This window comes from Lipophrys pholis (genome assembly GCF_963383615.2).
Source record: "Lipophrys pholis genome assembly, chromosome: 7".
Lineage (NCBI taxonomy): Eukaryota > Metazoa > Chordata > Actinopteri > Blenniiformes > Blenniidae > Lipophrys > Lipophrys pholis.
This window is the reverse complement of record NC_137638.1, coordinates 2750903-2770626: the sequence shown is the minus strand read 5'-3', so window position 1 is coordinate 2770626 and position 19724 is coordinate 2750903. Positions and strand designations below refer to the sequence as shown.

Here is a 19724-nt window from a genome sequence, read left to right as displayed (position 1 = left end):
CCAGTCTGGCCCACTGAAGATGAAATTGGACTCTATAATTAGCACTTTTCCACTAGTGCCTACTCTGCCCTACTCGCCTCGCCTCTACTTGACTCAGCCTCGGCCATTACAATAAAGTGCGACCGCGGCGTGGGCGGAGTCATCGGAACCTTTTCCCCATCGTGTACAAGTAATCACCCCTGATATAATGCGGAGAGGACGTGCCTTGGATATCAGCTCAAATAATAAATGAAATAGTATTTTTTTTTTTCAAGAATATTACAAAATGTGGATTTTTACGATGGTGCTTCACTGTCGTAAATAACAGCTGATGTTAAGATAAGACAAACAAATTAAACTTTAATGGAAATGCGGTTAAATGGCGTTCGCCAGGACAGCTACGGATTTTGGTTAGGTGTTTTTAACTTCTGCTGTGGTGAGGGATGGTCGAGGAAACCGGTCATCAGTCAACAGGGAAACCAGTTAATTTGAAACACTGGTGGCTCGGAGACCTCCCGATACTCGGAGCATGTTGTTCCGTCGAACTCCTGAATCCTCTGGTCGCCAGCCAGACACAGAAACGTCTGCAGCTCGTCGCTGCTCCACTGGTTGATTTCTGAGGGTCTCTCTCTGGTTGTGATCGGGTTTAAAAAATGGCGGGTGAATGAGATGCCCCCTTGACTCATCTGTGACGCGCCGGCCAATCAGCAGCTGCCGTCTGCTGACCTCACATTATCTACTGCGGCCGAGGAGGAACCAGGAAAGTACCTGGTACCAGGTACTAACACGTAGTGGAAAAGTAAGTAGAGTTGAGTCGAGTAACTACGAGAGTGAAAAAGCTCCACTTGTAGCTCCTGAACTAAAACTGTTGTCGCGGTTGGTGCGTCCAGGCTTGGGGGCCCTTTCTCCTTTTGTATGTAAGACTGTGTGTCTCTGTTTGCCCTGTGATGGCCTGGATTCAGCTCCGACCCTCACGAGCTCAGTTGTGGTGACGACGTCGTCGTTGTTCCTACTAGTATTGTCATTCCTGGGATCAACGCTGAAGCCTCCCCGCTCTGTATCCAGGCTCTACCGTCTTGTGACCAGTCATCTGACCCCTCGGTGTGTAAAATGCATGGAGTTCCCCTCTGTCCCACCAACACCTCCTGTCAGGAGCGCCACGCTGCTTAATGTCCGTGAGGAGACTACTTGCTGACATAATGGCACAGCTGCCTCATGTGGACCTTGCTTTGTGGATTACCAGCAGTCTGGATTTATTTTCTGATGTTGTAATAACATTACTGTGCACGTTGCTGGATTAGGCCTCCAGGCCGGGAGCCAGTTCCCTGCAATAAACCGCTCTTTGTTGTGGTTTGTGACTTTTAGGGGAGCAGCAGGAAAGTTCTTTTTTTTTTTTTTTTTTCCCGGCTGTATTTATCATAAAGCGTTCACTGTAATCTATTAAAGCAGCCCTTTAAAGCCCACTTAATCTCAGCGTTGTAAAGATGCTTTGTGCTGCAGTTAGGAGCACATTCTGTGACTATAAAACAAAGCTTCACGTACTTCACACATGTCGGTGGTTTTGCTTAGCTCAAGCCTGGGATTTTGGTGTGCACGTTCATGTTTTGGTGTGGAAGATGTGAACGCAGATGGGGAGCCGACGCGTTGTGGGAGTGTTTCAGTGGAGAGTGACAGCACAAATACACGCCTGTGCCGCTGTGAAATCTACCCGAAACAACCGATCTAAAAGCGACACGTCTCGAGAGACGTCGCTCTATGAATAGAAGGTTAAGTGTTGTCTCCTGGTTCCGGTTATCTAGGCCAATTGTCAAGTCAGACTGTGAAGAGTGGCGCCGATTAGCTGCAGACCTTTAAGGAGGCCAACTCTCTGATGGGTTTATTTTGCCATAATTAATTATCATCACCACCCTGACATCCCCGTGGCTTTCTGCTGCAGAGGGAGAACAACGGTCCGTCTCATGGTTAATGTATTACCGTGAAAGAGAGAAAGTCGTCCTAATAGGAGAAAAATAATCAGTCTCCCATTAGTGTAATCATAAGTGTGGGGAGATGGTCTTTTATGGTGTTTTCAATTCAATTCAACTTTATTTATATAGCACCAAATACAACACAGTCATTTCTAGGTGCTTTTAACAGAGAAAGGGTCGTGATGTGACGCAGTTTGTGTGCTTGGGCAGGTTTGTCACGTCAGTTAGAAAGAATCTTGTCTGAAAGGCGACTGCAATCCGTCCGAACGTCTCCGCTTCACACCGGAGCCCGGCGCTGGCTGCTGCCTCAGCAGGAGTCACCCCGGTGGTGCCCATCCAGCCTCCCACCCAACTGCAGACTCATGAATATTTGAGGTCCCCCCCCCTGCCCCTCCCGCCACGGCCGAGGGGCAGACAGGCCTGTCATTGTACCTGGATATCAACATCTGAGGTTTTAGTGGTCAAGGAAGCTGAAGAATTCGGCCTCTCCCTTTCCTAAAGTAAATGCAGGCGTACAAGAGGAAGTGCTGGCAGCTCTCGGACCGGCCCCGTCTCTGCCGCTGACTCTGTGTGTGTGTGTGTGTGTGTGTGTGTGTGTGTGTGTGTGTGTGTGTGTGTGTGTGTGTGTGTGTGTGTGTGTGTGTGTGTGTGTGTGTGTGTGTGTGTGTGTGTGTGTGTGTGTGTGTTGTTACTGTGGGCACATGTGTGGGTGTGTGTGTGTGTGTGTGTGTGTGTAATGTGTAATGTGTAGTGTGTGTAAGCGAGACACCTGTTCTTCTGTGCAGTGTACTGGGTAAAGTGGTCAAAAGCTGGCAGGTCATCAGTACACCAGGCCAGGCATCGCCAGCTGCTCTCCCAAGTAAAAGGCATGAATGGACTTTTTGTTCCAAACAAAAAAAATCAAAGAAAATAACCTTTTTTTAAAATTTATTATTAATAGAGTCTATGTAAGACTGTTCGCACTATATATTTTTTCCCCATTAGCTCCCCCTCGAGTCACTTAGTAACAAACACGTTTTCCATAGATGAGCCTGATTAGGAAAAAAAAAAAAACCAGTCTGTGGCATGTTTATGAGCAGGCGGGCCTCCTCCGGCTCGGTGATCCTCCCTCGTGCTCGGCCCTCCAGTCCCGCAGCCTCAGCTCCCTCCCTGGTCACACTCAAAGGGCTCTCTGTGCTGCTGGCTGGCAGGCCAAGTGTTTATGGAATGTCTCAGCTGCTTTGTGTGTGTGTGTGTGTGTGTGTGTGTGTGTGTGTGTGTGTGTGTGTGTGTGTGTGTGTGTGTGTGTGTGTGTGTGTGTGTGTGTGTGTGTGTGTGTGTGTGTGTGTGTGTGTGTGTGTGTGTGTGTGTGTGTGTGTGTGTGTGTGTGTGTGTGTGTGTGTGTGTGTGGCTAATGAAATGGTGAATGTTGTATGAGTTCACCCCTCTTCCAAACAGCCTGACCCGTGGAGCTTGTTGTGTCACCGGCCACAATAGTTTGTTTTAGACCAATTGTTCCCCTGCAGAGCGATCGTGGCAGCAGAAGTGGAGATATTTTAACTTCTAGTTCCTCGTTTTGAATCATGAGTTTGAGTTTTTGTTTAGTTTTTTTTCCACCGGGCAGCTCAGTGGAGACCTTTTAAATTAGAGTTTGTTTTTTTTCTTTTTTTCCTGCATAAATGTTTGTGTTTTCTAAGCTTTTTCTTTCGGTCGTCATGTTGATGTGCGATAACAGTAATCTTTTCAAAAAGTAAGTCGTTAAAATGTTTTTTTGGGGGGCATTGGTGGTTTTAGAAGCTGGAGATTATGGAAGTGAACTTGTGACCAGAAGTTTCAAACATGTGGAAGTGGGGCACTACCAGGATTGTGGCTGACACACGGCCTGTTTGTCTTTGTGTGTGTTCTAGTTAAGTTCATGCAAATAGAACCGATTAATATAGGAAGTGCAGTGTGATTCACAACTTCTGGAAAATGTGGACTTCATTGTAAGACATTTGAAGTCTTTTTTTGAATCTGCTCTGTTGCCCTCTGTGACAGATATCATGTCCCATTTTTTTTTTTCTTATTTTTTTTTTTTGCCAAGTCAGGTTCCTTTGCCATAACTCGCCGATACGTCCAGCTCCCTCATTTCAAATGTCATATTGCTGCATCCAATGGCTCCATGGTGAAAATAAGCAATAATAGATGAAAAGCCCTCTTGTGAATGCTCCTATTTACACAAGGTGTCACTCACGGTGTTATTCTTTGTCGATTACCTGACCCAATGGACAGCGGTTTTTCAGTTTTGGTATTGATTCGTACAGTCTCACATGAGCGAAAAACAATCGTAGCGATATCTTTGATCGTGGCTAAAAAAAAAAATCTGTGGTGGTTCTTCATAAAGTCAGTTGTCCAACTACAGACAGACAGATATTATCTGCTGACAGTGTCAAATATTTAATGAGTGTCATCTCACTGCACCGCGACACAAGATGAAGCTACAAACAAAACAATAGTTCACATCCTCCATCTATTTCTATATCAAACTCACATGCACATATATTCCACTGAAACAATGGCTCCCTTATATTTTAGCTTTGATTAACTATTTCCTAAAGGCAAAAGTGGTATAGACGGATGATGAACAGTATATATATTTTTTTATTTTTGCACACTCAAGTAGGTTAAAATCAAACTTACTGTCGTATCCAAGTTGACGATGGGCTCGTTGAACAGTACAGGAAGTACTACACGTCAAAGACTTCTAAAAATCAGTCTGCAATCGCCTTGAGATCAAACGTCTCCACTCTGAACTTTATCCAATGTGACAAAAACTTCTATAATGTACCTGCCAGGGGGAGAAAAGCCCTTTACTAGACCCACATGGTTGTTGTTGTTGTTTTTTTGTCAGACTTGATAAAATTCCTCCGGAGCTGCAGATTTGTGGGGTTTGTAACATAAACAGTGTTCAGATCTGAGGTGATCGGACTCAGTTTGCTGTGAGCCTGCACACATGCACACATGCACACATGCACACATGCACACATGCACACATGCACACATGCACACATGCACACATGCACCGCCTCTTATTGAATGCAGATGTGTTGCCAGGCAGATTACAGCTGAGCCAGCACGTCAGGTCAGGTCCACTCACTAATATTTCATTCTAATCAGACATGCAGATGAATATTTGATCAAACCGGGAGGGTCACTGGGTTTCGTTTTGCCGTGGCTTGAGTGTCTGAACGGTGTTCGTCACCTGCTGACTGCTGCTGAATGTCCGCGTTTGTGTCCGCTCATCATCTCAAGCACTGGCCAAGCGGCCGGATAATTTACAGGCTTTCCACCGAGAAAGATGAGATTCATTCTCAAACTCAGCTCGTGTCGTTTCAGATTAGACGTGCTGTTATTCTCGTGCGCGTTCTTTAAGCACCGTTGTTTATTTTCGCAGCCTGGAACAATTATTGGGCTTTCATTCTGCCCGTTACGCGGCGCATTACAAGCTACAGTCTGCCCACCCGGAGCTATTTCAATATACGCTGATTAGTAGGTGTGCAGGGCCGGGCGGCCCGATTCTGACCTGCTCTAATTTTAGGCTGGCCTACAGCAGATCAGAGGCCGGTGCCGGTGGGCCTCGCCGCGTTCGGCAGCCCCGCGGTTTCCAGGGGCCTCCCGGCTCCTGTGGACGCCTCACGTGACCACGCCTGCGTTTGCTCACTGTTCGTGCCGTTTGCCAAAAACACACAGCTGGCGTCTGCGCTGGGCGGAACAGCTGCTTGATTATGGTGCAGCAGCATCCCCCCCCCCCCCCCCCCCCCCCCCGGTTCCACGAGCGTCCATCAGCTGTAACCTGCTTCATCTGGAGACGATCTCAGCTGACAAAAGAAACCCAGAGGAACAGAACAGTCACATTCACACGTACAGGATGGGAGAGTTGTGGAGCAAATCCACGAACACCCAGGCAGTGATGCCGGTAAAGCATTACTTAGTGACTTCAGTAACGAGTAATCTAACACGTTACTATTACTAAACCAGTAATCAGATAAAAGTTACTTCTCCAAGTCACTGTGCTTTACTGTTGCAGGGTCCAGCAGGACCAGTTTCTTGTGTGTAAAGCCGCTTTATTATTGAACAGAACCGGGCCGATCCACAGTTCTCCTCCAAACGGACACACACACACACACACACACACACACACACACACACACACACACACACACACACACACACACACACGCACACATAGGCAGTTTCCGCACCATACTCCGCACGCTCACCTGACCCGCCCCCTTCTCCACTCTCAGCCAATCACAGGCCGACTCGTTCAGGTGACACAAAACTAACAAACATAATCAATAAACTTTATCATTACAACAAGAACACAACTGCTGAAATGTTACACTATTTTTGTAATTTTTCTGAGTAAATATGGTATATTGTCAGGAAGCTCCGCCCCTTTTTTTAAATCAATCAATCAATTAATCAATGAAAGACTTAATTTGTCCAAGTCGGGCAATTAAATGGCAGCTTACATCAGGCAGTATAAAGAAATGAATAGATAAATAACGCAACAACTACATCACTGCACTCAGGAAGGACAGACAGGATGAGGGAGGCGGGGGAGCGATGAAACTCCTATCTATCTATCTATCTATCTATCTATCTATCTATCTATCTATCTATCTATCTATCTATCTATCTATCTATCTATCTATCTATCTATCTATCTATCTATCTATCTATCTATCTATCTATCTATCTATCTATCTATCTATCTATCTATCATTTTCAAGTGAATAAAACACTAATCAAATAATCCTAATTAGTTGCAGCCCTAAATGGTTGAAACAAAGATGGCCGCTGCTTGAGGTCACCTCATCAGGGGACTGCGGCGCCTTCAGCCTTCAGCCTTCAGCCTTCAGTCTTCAGCCTTCAGCCTTCAGCCGCCTCCTCTCTTATGGTTCTTCCTGCCTCGTCTGTTTCCTCAGAGACCGGAGGGGAATCCATTTTCATAAAGTGCATCTAAGCTTTTAACACTTTGGCATCTTCTTCTGCAGCAGTTTAGTTTTTTTTTTTCTTCCCCCCCAAAGGTGTAACTTTTCTCTCTGGATCCATACGACCATTATAGAGGCGACAGAAAGGCTGTTATTCACCGCGTTGGCTCTTTTTCTGCTCTGCGGTGAATTATAGATGCTTAACGCTCACTTCCAGCTCCCTGAGTGGATCGATCAACACATTCGGTATGCCATGTTTATTTTTGGGAGCTGGCGATCTAAATTCCTCCCGGTGGCTTACTGATCTGTAGAGGATGGTCGATATGTTCACAGCGGGGAGTGTAAAGTGGGCTCTGATTCTGCCCCCCCCCCCCCCCCCCCCCCCCCGCTGGTGACATGAGGGGAAAAATGGATGCAGCTCTTCTAAACCCAGCGTCTCACTGGGCTCAATCAATGCTCTGCTTCTCACTCTGATTCATATTTTTTGGGAAATGCCGACTGGATTTGCCTCCATCAGTCAATCAATCTGAATTTTTTTTTATTATTTTCTTTATATATAACTGGCACTCTGAAGCTGAAAACTTTCCAGAACAAATCAAACTTTACTTGTTTGTCATTTTTTAATGCGTCTCCAAGTGCTTCACAAATGACTGACAAGGTGGTGAAAAGACAAAGAAATGGATTAGTAGAGTGGAGAAGAGCTTTAAAGAGTTCTATTTTCTAAACTGAGTGAAATCAAAGTTTTTTCATAAAGCCCTTCGACAGAATGAAACACTGTGAATTAATAAATGAATGTATAATAATAATAACAATAAGAAGTTCTTCTGAGGAATAAGACAAATAATTAAAAAAGTATAAATACAAAAAAAACTATATGATTAAGTTTTAAGCAAATAAATAAATGAATAAATAAATAAATAAAAAATGTAGTTGAGATGAATAATACAAAATGAGGTACAATTTAAAAAAAAAAAATACCAATTTAGGCTAAATTTAAGATACAATATCCAGTAATACTCAACTTACTAACTAACTAACTACGTAGATGATAAATAAAATAATGACATTTCAAATAATTAAAATATGAAAGCGATTGGCGAGTTTTATTTATTTATTTTTATTATTCACTGTTTGTTTTATTATAACTTTTAACTGTGAAAGCACTTCGATCGGCCTCGGCTGTTGTGTTAAAACGTGCCAAACAAATAAAGTTGGATTGGATCGGTGAGCGCTCTCGGCTCACAGTGAGAAGGCCATGGGGTGAAACACCATCCACTATCTCTGCTGAAGTGTCGGCGGGTCTCTGGAGAACATGCAAACGCCGCATGGCTGGAAAGCGGGACGCGTCCTCGCTGCTGCCCACTAAAACCTCCTGCATGTCGCGCGGCGGTCTCGTGTGGTGAGGCAAACCCACGTGATTGTTTTTGTGTCGTACAGGATCTCCGACGGTGTGACACGGGCCTTTGCTTGCACATCTGTCGCTCCACCCGCTTGCCCCTCCGTCGCGGTTCATCTCTGTGGATTAGGATTAGGGGCTTTGGGATGTGTCTTTGCTTTGTCATCAATAGGACGTGCCCGCGAGTATTAAAGAGCTGGGATTGTCTTCCGTAGCTCCCGTCTGCCATGCCGGAGGAAGGAAACGGTGCTTCGCCGTGGACTGATGACTCCACAGAAAACCCGTCAGGAACCACTTGTTTTTGTCCCCGAGTCCTTAAATCCCCTCGACTTCTATTTTTAGTGGCCGTTGTTCAAGGTGCCTCCGCAGGAAAGCGAAAACAAGCGTCGCATCGAGAGAGCCGCTCATGCTCTATTTATCTGATGATGATTTTCTGTAAATGCTTGAGCCGTGGGAATAGAGTCAAAATGAAATTCTTGAAAAACACCCGAGTTTACTGAGGTGAGGAGCGGTCCGGAGCGACGTCGGCTCCTCTCTGATCCACAGCTGCTGGGCTTATGTAACGTCATTAGATTGTGTTTATCACAGCTCTATTGCACAGTCGAAACCATTTTAAGCTTCAGATGGGACATTAGAGATGTCGGGGTTGTTTTACAGCTCCGTGTCTGACTCTTTATGCAGTCACCTTTTTTTTGTCCATATTACCGGAAAAAAAGTGATAAAAAAAATCGATTCTCTTTATAAATGAAATATTGAAGTAATGTACAGTGTTTTTTTTCTCCAGATTTTCAAAACTTTCCAATTTACTCTTACTCTTTAAAGATAAGACATTTTCTTAATCACACTGGAACAAAAATGGCTGAAATGCATTAGTTTGTCTTTTTTTGAACACCTTCAAATCTCATTAAAACTGTTCAGTAGTGCTTTTAATACTGAGCACAAACTCTATTTCTTTTGCTATGTGTTTTTAATTCTGTTTCTTGTTTTTTATCATTGCTGACTTTATGATGATGTAAAGTTTCTTTAAGTGTTTTTAAAACGTGCTATACAAATAAACTGTATTATTTTTATTATTACTATTTATTTTTTTCATTTAATTAAATTTTTTGGGGGCTTTAGCTGATCAATTTTAAACATAAAATGTTAATAATAATACATAATAATAATAATAATAATAATAATAAAAAACTAATAATAGTTTATAGCTCACAAACCAGATATTTGCAAAAAACAAAACAAACCATGTAAGCTAGATTATTCTGCAGGGGTGTGGAACATAAACCTGCCTGTACAGGCTCCAATCCGGCCAAACCACCCGGGAAAATGGTCAGAATTTCAAACACATGAGTGAACACAACACAACACCGAGACCCGAGCTGAAAATATCAGTGACGCCGCCATGAAAGCTTAGGAAACTCACATTAGCCTCAATGTCATGCTGTCGGGGTGAGTTTCTAAAAGATACCCACAATGCAACAGCTACATCAGATGTTTTCTATATATTTCACAGCATTTTGCACCAGAATGTTTCATTAAAAGTGACTTCATGTTGAGACTGTAGTCATTTTCAGTAGAAAATCTTTCGGTTTAGTGTGAATATAGACATTTTCATGACGTCTACTCTGCATCACAACAATAAAAAAAAAACTTTAAAGTTTAAATTTAAAGGTTATTATATCAGTATTTTACCAGGCCGGCCCACTCAAGAGGAAACTGCTGTATGTGGCCGCTGGACTAAAATGTGTTTGACTCGGAATGTAAAGACGAGAAAGTACAAATATTTGTCCTTAAATGTAGGAAGTGAAAGAAAAAAAAAAAAGTAAATATTTCAGTGAAGTACAGTTCTGTTAAAAAAAAGAAAATTTACATTAATGATGTACAAAATACGTTGCGACACGGTCGAGGGTCTTGTACTTGCGTTTCTTCTCACTAACATCAGGGAACCGTTTGTGCAGTTTTAGTTTTTTTTTTTTCTGGTTTACCAGCATTTCACTGTGTTTCTCCAAAGTTTGCGGGGAAATAATCTGAAGGATGAAAAGGAAGCCTGTTTGTACACGTGAGTGTGGAAATCATTGACGTTCTGTGAATTATTGATGCAGTAGTCGGTACTCTCCATTCAGATCACCTTAATTTATGGAGATTACATGCTTTTCTTTTGAAAGTTTTTTTTTTTCTCCATACAATATAAATACTTCCAAGTTGGGATTATTGACTCTGTTTTCAACTCCGCGGTGGAATTACAAGTACTTACAATAAACCTACAGATTGTATTTTATTTTTTTTTCCAAAGTATCTTCAGATTGGCCGTGCTTGTTTACTTTGGATTAGAGTCTAACTTCCAGATGGGACGGGTGTAGAAAAAGCCACTGCGAGCTCGCGACAGATGGCGATTGATCTGCTGGGATCGAACCCCTGGAACACATATGAAGCATGAATAATAACAAGCGTCAATGATTTCCAACTCTAAACCACAGTTATGTAAGGCTTGTCATGTATTTTTCTATAGAGTGAATTTGGTTGTATTTTATACTGTCTTTATAGTCAGTTTAACGACAGGAGTACAGGTTTTGATGAGGGTTTTACAGTAATCCCGCTGTATCCTGTGTATCCTGTTTTTTTTAAGTAATGCAACTTTTGCACAGTGGGGGGCAGTAGTGAGTTCCCGCTTACTGAAGTTGATTATTGTTTCTAATTAGCTTTAGCGCTCGTTGAATTTCCAAGTTTTTACTTCAGCGGTGGATTTTACTATTTTGGTATACTATATAATATAAAGAAAAAAAAATAGACTCAGGTCACTTAAATTAATTTCATTATTTGATACGACTTTTTAGTGAGAGTGCTTGGTTTGGCTTTTCATGTGATGAGTTTGCATGATGTCCACCGGTGAAACACGTTTAGTTGGTGTGCACTGTGTGGTCTGCTGATTTCAAAGAATGAATCACTCTGAATGAACGGTGTGGATACAGTCCCTCCTTTTACCCGTTTTTAACTTTTTTTTCCTTGAAAAGCTGCATTTGTGCGCTTAAAACCCGGAAATATCCATGTTTGCCTAAAACAAACAGTTCTCCTGTGTTGTTTAATGAGCGTGTGGGTTTGGTTGTAGTTTGACTTTTAAGAGAGAAGCCTGTACTTTGGTGTGTTTGCTCAGCTCCTTTTTCTTTTTTTTTTCTTTACTTTTGAAAGAAGCTGTTTGACAGTCCGGACAAACAAAAGCTGCAAAAAAGTAGAAGAGAGGTCAGGAAAACAAAACAAGCAGAGGTGTATTTTCAGTGGTAAAGGTGTGTTTTTTTATTAGTGTGGATTGGTTTCCACACTCATTTGAAAGTGTCTGTAGCGTCTGCGTGTGCGCGCGTGCGTGCGTGCGTGCGTGTGTGTGTGTGTGTGTGCGGTGTGTGTGTGCGTGTGTGTGTGTGAACACATGACCTTGCACAGGGAGCCTGTTTCCGCTCTGAAGCAGATGAATTGCTGAGTTTCCCGGACAGACCTGCCGGGATTCTTCCTCGGCACTGCTGGAGCTCGTGATGCTCACTGAGGAGCCACGTTCTACCACGATCCACGAATAAATATAAAAAAAAGAGAAAAACGCAAAAGGCCTCCAGCCGTGACACATGTTTAAACACTCAGGTGGACATTTTTAATTTTGATTGATTTTTCTTAATACTGATGGATTGACAGCCTTAGATTAAACTTGATGGCTGCTCTCTGAATGCTGGTGGTTAATCTTCCAGATTATAAAGCATCTTCATCCCACTAACATCCAGATTATAAAGCATCTTCATCCCACTAACACCCAGATTATAGAGCATCCTCATCCCGTTAACAGCCAGATTATAGAGCATCTTCCTCCACTAATATCCACATTATAGAGCATCTTCCTCCACTAACATCCAGATTATAGAGCATCTTCCTCCACTAACATCCAGATCATAGAGCATCTTCCTCCACTAACATCCAGATCATAGTGCATCTTCCTCCACTAACATGCAGATTATAGAGCATCTCCCTCCTCTAACATCCAGATTTTAGAGCATCTTCCTCCACTAACATCCAGATTATAGAGCATCTTCCTCCTCTAACATCCAGATTATAGAGCACCTTCATCTCACTAACATCCTGATTATAGAGCACCTTCCTCCACGAACATCCAGATCATAGAGCATCTCCCTCCACTAACACCCAGATTATAGAGCATATTCATCTCACTGACATCCAGATTATAGAGCACCTTCATCTCACTGACATCCAGATTATAGAGCACCTTCCTCCGCTAACATCCAGATTATAGAGCATCTTAATCCCACCAACACCCAGATTATAGAGCATCTTCCTCCGCTACCATCCAGATTATAGAGCATCTTAACCCCACTAACAGCCAGATTATAGAGCATCTTCCTCCACTAACATACAGATTATAGAGCATCTTCATCTCACTGACATCCAGATTTTAGAGCATCTTCGTCCACTAACATCCTGATTATAGAGCATCTTCCTCCACTAACATCCTGATTATAGAGCATCTTCCTCCACTAACATCCAGATTATAGAGCATCTTCCCCCTCTAACATCCAGATTATAGAGCATCTTCCTCCACTAACACCCAGATTATAGAGCATCTTCCTCCTCTAACATCCAAATTATAGAGCATCTTCCTCCTCTAACATCCAGATTAGACAGCATCTTCCTCCTCTAACATCCAGATTATAGAGCATCTTCCTCCACTAACATCCAGATTATAGAGCATCTTCCTCTCATGTGCATTGACTCACGTCAGCACACAGCAAACTTCATTCCCAAAGTTATTAGAATCATGTGGTACAGTGTAACTCGCTGTGAACTTATTAAGATTATACTTAAGACTGTTAAAGCCGCTTTATTTAGTAGTTTAAGACACATCACTTAAAGTTATATAAGAATTACTTTCCAAAGTAACGTTTCACTGTAGAAAAGTAACCAAGGCAGCAAAAAAAAACTTTCTGTAACTTTAAGACGAATCATGTTCATGTTGGCAGATGTTTCTGGTTCTTTCTCTTCTGAGTTACTTTAGATAGTTTGTGGCTCCGCGGCTGCAGCCTGAGAGACGATGTGCAGTAGAACTTCAGTGGAGCACAGAGTGGCCTTTCACCATCCTCTCTCTCTCTCTCTCTCTCTCTCTCTCTCTCTCTCTCTCTCTGTGGCGGATGTCATCCTGTCAGTCTTCCAATCCTCTCCGGAGCGCTCCCGTCTTTCTCTTCCCCCTCTTTCCTGTTTTCAAGCTGTTTTGTAGCCTCTTCTTAACATACCTCTCTCCACTGTGAGATAAGTTGTTGTTTTTTCAGTTTTAATGAGATCTCCACTCCGCTGCCTCATACTGAACGATGATAATGGAGATGATGAGTGGCTGTGAGTCAGGGTGTCTGCGGGTAATTACAGGATGCGCAGGCGGTTGATCTTTGTCTTTACGGTCCCCCCCCCCCCCCCCCCTCCAAAGAAAAATAAAATAAAATGGCTGAAATAACAGGGATATCAGGCCCATCTCCCACCGGTGACACATGTTTTTCCAGCTCGGCTGTCGTCACAATGTAAACATGAACTGTAAGAGTTGGAGCTTAAAAAGAGCGTCACACTTTACAGATTAAAAAAAAAAAAAAGCTTTTCTTGACACAGTTACTCCCCGTGGAAAGAGTCACATTCAATAGTGATCAGCCGGGTGAGAGGTGATGTGAATAACACTCGTTATCTCTGTGGCACCTGCTCGGTGGGGGGGGGGGGGGGGGGGGGGGGGGGGGGGGGTTACATGCATCAGGAAGGGAGGGGAACATTGTGGAAAGGATTCAGGAATTTTGACGAGCTCCTCTAAAACTGCATTTCTGGTCCGGAAAACGAGGCCGAAGTCGGCCGCTGGTGTGGTTGAAAGAAAAGTCGATCAGCTGAGTCACTTCTACTCGGATTGCTGCAGAAACTAATGCTGGTTCTGGTAGTTATGTGTCATAAAACACGGTGAATGATGGCCGGAGATAACGAGATCAAAAGATGTTTTGAGTCTTTAAAAATGGCATGTTTTGGGACAGCGGTGGCCGAGAAGTAAAGAAATGCTGCAAATGGAGAAATTTCTTCAAGCAGATTAATCAATAAAGTTTGTTTTTGTTTCCTTTGAATTGAACAGCACTTCACCATTACGTTTACTACACCACTCTATCATCGGCATACGTGGAGACACGTTCCTTTCATACACCAGATACGGAGTTTAAAAGCGCTTGAACGTTTACATTGCGCTTCATCTGTGGATTTATTACTGAAACGCAGCACCAACTAGTGGCCTGACATGCAAACTACAGTGTTTTCATCATTTCTGGTATTTCTAGGTGTACGATGACACATTTGTTTTGGGGAATGACCTTTAATCTGTTCTGAAACAGAAAATTAGACATTAAACTCAAACTCAAGATAGAATAAATTTTCTTTGGCATTTTCAATGAAGGACCTGTCGAGAAAATATTCAATCATTACCGTAGTTTCCAGACTATAAGCCGCTACTTTTGTCACACGCTTTGAACTCTGCCACTGCCGGGTTAACAAGCTTTAATACACGAGTGATGCGTTCAGGTGCATCACGTAACTCTGACTTTTCTTTTTTTGTTTTGTTTTGTTTTGGTGGGTGTGGCTTATATTCAGATGTGCTCAATTAGTCCAGAAATTATGGTAATCTTATTTTAAAAATTCCATTTCGATGCCAGCAAATTTTTAAAGCAAAAATCGAACCAAACTGTCTTCATGTCAATTAAATACTGATGAAACTCTAAAGCGGTGAAAACAAGAGCCTTATGTGAAGAATTTGATTTGATTTAGTTTGTAGACCTTTTATTTGAATTCATTTTCATTTATGTCCTAGTTTTCTTACATTTTTGCTCGCATGTTTCAACATGCTGTACTTTCAATTGTGTGAAAAAAGCTTTCGGGTGTATAAGAAGATAAAAACTGTCCCGTCTTAATGTGAAACTTTAACCAAACAAAAATGCCAAAAGCAGTCGGTCGTTCCAGCTCCGAATGGCCACGGTCAGTTTGTGGGAGGAAACTTAAACAGCCAGTTTAATGAACTGGAACAATAAAGCCGAACAGTCCAGCAGAGCATGTAGGAGGGGAATCGCCGGGGAAACGCCATCACGTAAAGCCCGAAGTAAAAGGCTGTCGGCCAACGCGGCGCCAAACAAAGAGCCGCATCCTGACCTAGACGGGGGAAAGACCAGAACCAGAGCCAGAGCAGCTTGAACCGGCTCCTCCGGTAACAGGACACACGGCGTTGAACAGTCCAACTTTGCCAAACCTCTCAGATGTTTCCTGGTTACTTTCAGTTGTTGTTGTTTTTTTTTATACATTCTCCAGTGTCCTTCTGCCTTTCTGGCTCCGGTTTCACCTGCTCTTTCCACAGTGCGTCATCCTCCAAATGCAGCATTTTATAGCCTCTGATCGGCTTTGTTACATCGGCTGAACAATTAGACCCTGAATATAAAGCCACGTTTACACGTACCCAAGTTTTTACAAAAACGGATTCCCCCCTCTACGTTTACAAAAAAATCTTCATTGATACGAACCTGCATATACACCTGGTTCAGAGCTGCTATGAGCATGCCAAACCTGTAGGGGGCAGTGTAGCGAGAAACATGAAGCCATGATAGCCAATCAGAATCCTGGAGAAAAAAACAAGCTGTCACGACTTTTGACGTAAATCTCCGCCTTCCCTCTTTTAGATGCAACACGAAGTTTATCTAGATCTCCACTGTGGCCGCAGTTTTCAGGAATTATCGTTTGTGTTTAGTCGTAGCTGCGTTTATGTATAACTGCGCGGCTCAAACGCAGAGAAATATCATGACCTAAGACAACTTCACTTTTTAAAAACTATTTCCAGAAAAGAAAAAACAAATTCCTATGAGCCAATACAGTTTATCTATACTTCCCTTTAACCTTCTGTTGTCCCTTCATGTTTTACAGTGAAAATCTCCTTCGATAAGCATCTGATTGGTTCTGATGAATGACATTTTTAGAATGCCACGTTAAAAAAAACACGTGTCAGCTCGCCATGTTTCCCACGATGTACACTTTGTCGCCTAACAGGGTAATTGCGCACCATGTGACTGTTGTCCTTTTGTCTTGTGTGTTTCTCCCAGAGACTCCCTACAATGAGAACCCTCCGCCGTATGGCTTCGAGCTGGAGCAGTCGGACGAGCACCAGCCTCGCCTGGAACCGCTGTCCTTCTCCGGATCGCTGTCGCTGTCGCCGTCGCCGTCGCCGTCGCCGCGGCTCCGCTCCAAGAGCCGCGGCAGCCGAGACACGCAGTCCTCGGGCTCGCTGGAATCCACGCTGTCGGTAAAGTGCTGCTGCTGCTGCTGCTGCTGCTGCGTCGTCCTTCTCCGTCCTCCGTTTAGTTTCTCTACTCGTCTGTTTCTGTGTGATGGACATGCTGCAGAGTTTAACAGTGAATTTAAAGTCTCCCTGCTTTCTTCCATGAGTCGTGCAGGAGCAGATAATCTAATCTGCAGTGGTTTTAATTGTTTAGTAACTATGTTAATCTTTCATAACACTAATTCACAAAACAAAACAAAATAAAATGTGAGCATTTGCGAAAGCTGGGATGTGACTTAAACTTATCGGGGCAAATCTTTTTTTTTTTTATATATCTTCCCTGATTTAATGACTTAATATTGCTTTTTCACATTTGGTGACGTTTAAAAGAGGTTTGTGTTTTTTGTTTGTTTTTTTACATAATTTCATAGTAACTTTTTATACTGTTGTATGTTTGAGTGGTTCGCTACGGAAGCATATTGCATTTACCTGGAAAACAAAATTCAGGTAAAAAAATATAATCGGTTCTGTTTTTATGAATTTATTAGATAATTATCTCATAATTATGAGACAATTTTTTTAATAATTAATTTATCAGAATTTTTTTATATAATTTTTCATATATAATATAATAATGATATATTTATAATATATGATATAATATAATTATTTGGAATAATTCTTTTTCTGAATTTATGACATAATTATCTCATAATTTTGAGATATGAAAGTGGAAGAGAGATATACCAAAGTGGTGACGTGTTTTATGATGTGACTTTTGAAAACAAAGTGAGTCGCTGGCAACAGGAGACGTTCTTCAGTGCGATATAAAGAAAGGTGCAGATCCATCCGTCCACTGTCCGGGCTCGCAGGACAAGCAGCTGAAACATGTTTTTTTATATCAAAGAATCAGTCATGTAAATTTGACTTTTCTTTAAATAATATTTAGTGTATAAACTTTCTGCACTGGCCGCGTGGCCTCACTGGAACGATGACTTAAAATGAATTTGATGTGCACAAAAACTTGAGCCGGTGCCCTTGAGCAAGGCATTGAGACAGCCGCTCCGTCCAGTATAAAAGCTACAGAGCGAGCCTTTCAGTTATTTAAAAAGGAAAAAGAACCAGTATACTGAGAGTAAACATGTTTTAAGGAGAAACATTTCCTCCCCCTCGGCTGTAGAGATATTATTGTCCTCAAAGACAAAATTATAGCGCGGGGGGGGGGGGGGATCACTCGGCACACAGCTTCTTCATCATGTAGAAAGCACGATGGCAGAGTTTCACACCGTCTGGACGGCTCCCGCCGAGTTGACTGATGTCTCTGACCTGTTTGGAATAATAACTCCTGGACCTGAAGCACATCTGTCTTCGTTGGGACGCCGGGAGTTTCTGCTGCAGACGTCTCGGAATGTAAAACTCCAACAGAGTTTAATCAAATCTGATCCTTTTTTTTTTTTTTTTTTTTTTTTTAATCCCCTCGTCATGCAAGAGTGTGTGTGTGTGTGTGTGTGTGTGTGTGTGTGTGTGTGTGTGTGTGTGTGTGTGTGTGTGTGTGTGTGTGTGTGTGTGTGTGTGTGTATAGTTTATTAAAGATGGAACCTTGTTTACGGATCATGTTGTTTGTGTCACTTCCTGTTTGTTCCAGGTGGAGCTGGATCAGGAAAAGGGGCTGGAGATGAGAAAGTGGGTCCTGTCAGGAATCCTGGCCAGCGAGGAGACCTACCTCAGCCACCTGGAGGCGCTGCTCATAGTACGTTCAGTCCGAAGCACAAACCGTATCACACAGAAATACTGTTTTACACACACACATACACACACACACCCACACACACACACACACACACACACTGCAGCAATCCTTCCCTTTATTACACTGAAGTCTGAACCCATGAACTTGGACTTTGACCCAGTTCTGGAGCTCGAGCTACTTCCACTCTCCTCTGGAGGATTTCTGTTGGAGTGTGTTCGTGGGACTTTTGCCCACTCGCCCACAATAGTCTGGCCCACATTCTTAAACTTGTTGTTTGGGGTTGAAGTCAGGGCGCAGTGGTGCTCGGATGCAAAATTGTTCATAATTCTTCGGTACGCTGAGGAATGAAGAAGTTCCTTCTGTGTAACAAACATACTGAGGTTCCTCTCGTTTACCAAAACCTGTGGATGTTCCCAGCAGGTTAATGGACAGATACGAGAGAAACATGACTGCTGATTTCCATGAAACTTCTCCAAGTTCACTTGTGCTTTTTTTTTTTTTTTTACCCCGAGGTCAATTTATAAAAAAGACCAAAAAAATCTGTAAAAATCAACAATCGTATAATAATTCTGTCCTTTTGAAAATGTATGGAGCCAATCGTGCAATTAAATATTTGAGTCTTTATCTTAATAATATGCATATTACATTACTGAAATAATATTTAATAAATACATTGGAAATATAATAACACTTTAACAGGACTTCATATTATAGAAGAAGATTTGTTTTGGGCTCGTTTGTGCAGCTTGATTGTTAAAGATTCATGTAAAATTAATAAAGTAATTACCATTATTATTATTAATTTTATTATTAATGGGTTTTAAGAACAGTTGTTACACAAAGTGCTTTACAGTAAAAACATACAAACAAAAAAAGTCAGGCGAGACAGAGGAGACAAGCAATCATTAAACGACAATTAGAAATGGAAAATAATGAGGGGAAAAGCCCACAGGCCCCAAACAGAGAACATATAAAAGATAAATGGGGCATAGTTTTGAGTAGAATTAGATCAATGGAATAAAGAACAAGTAAAATATGGGATAATTGCCATATTAATTAATTGAGGATATATTCTTTAGGGATGTCCTGATTGGTGGATATCGGATCAGGGCTTTTATTAGCAATTTCCGATTGATCGGATGTCGGTGAATCCAGCCGTTCACCTTGCAGATCTTTTTCACTTCAGCTGTCACTTTTCACTTTTAGTGCTTTATTTTGTAGCACAATCTTAGATCAAGATTTGAAAATCTTATTTCTGCATTTACTAATTAGTTTTTAAGTAATATTCTTCTCAAATGTAGTGTTTCAATTATTTTTGGGGTGCCCTTTTTTTTGCAGTGTAGCTTTAGACAACTTAGTT

The 19724-nt window shown here is 42.2% G+C and overlaps 1 protein-coding gene across 1 annotated transcript in view; it reads left to right on the top strand.

Annotated features, from left to right (window-relative positions):
- Nucleotides 1-19724, top strand: part of LOC308112638 (breakpoint cluster region protein-like) — a 48473-nt gene that overhangs the window by 6156 nt on the left and 22593 nt on the right. The window contains exons 2-3 of the mRNA XM_080468314.1: nucleotides 16439-16638; nucleotides 18260-18364. Of these exons, the coding sequence (XP_080324440.1) occupies nucleotides 16439-16638; nucleotides 18260-18364 (305 nt within the window). The remainder of the gene's footprint in view (nucleotides 1-16438; nucleotides 16639-18259; nucleotides 18365-19724) is intronic.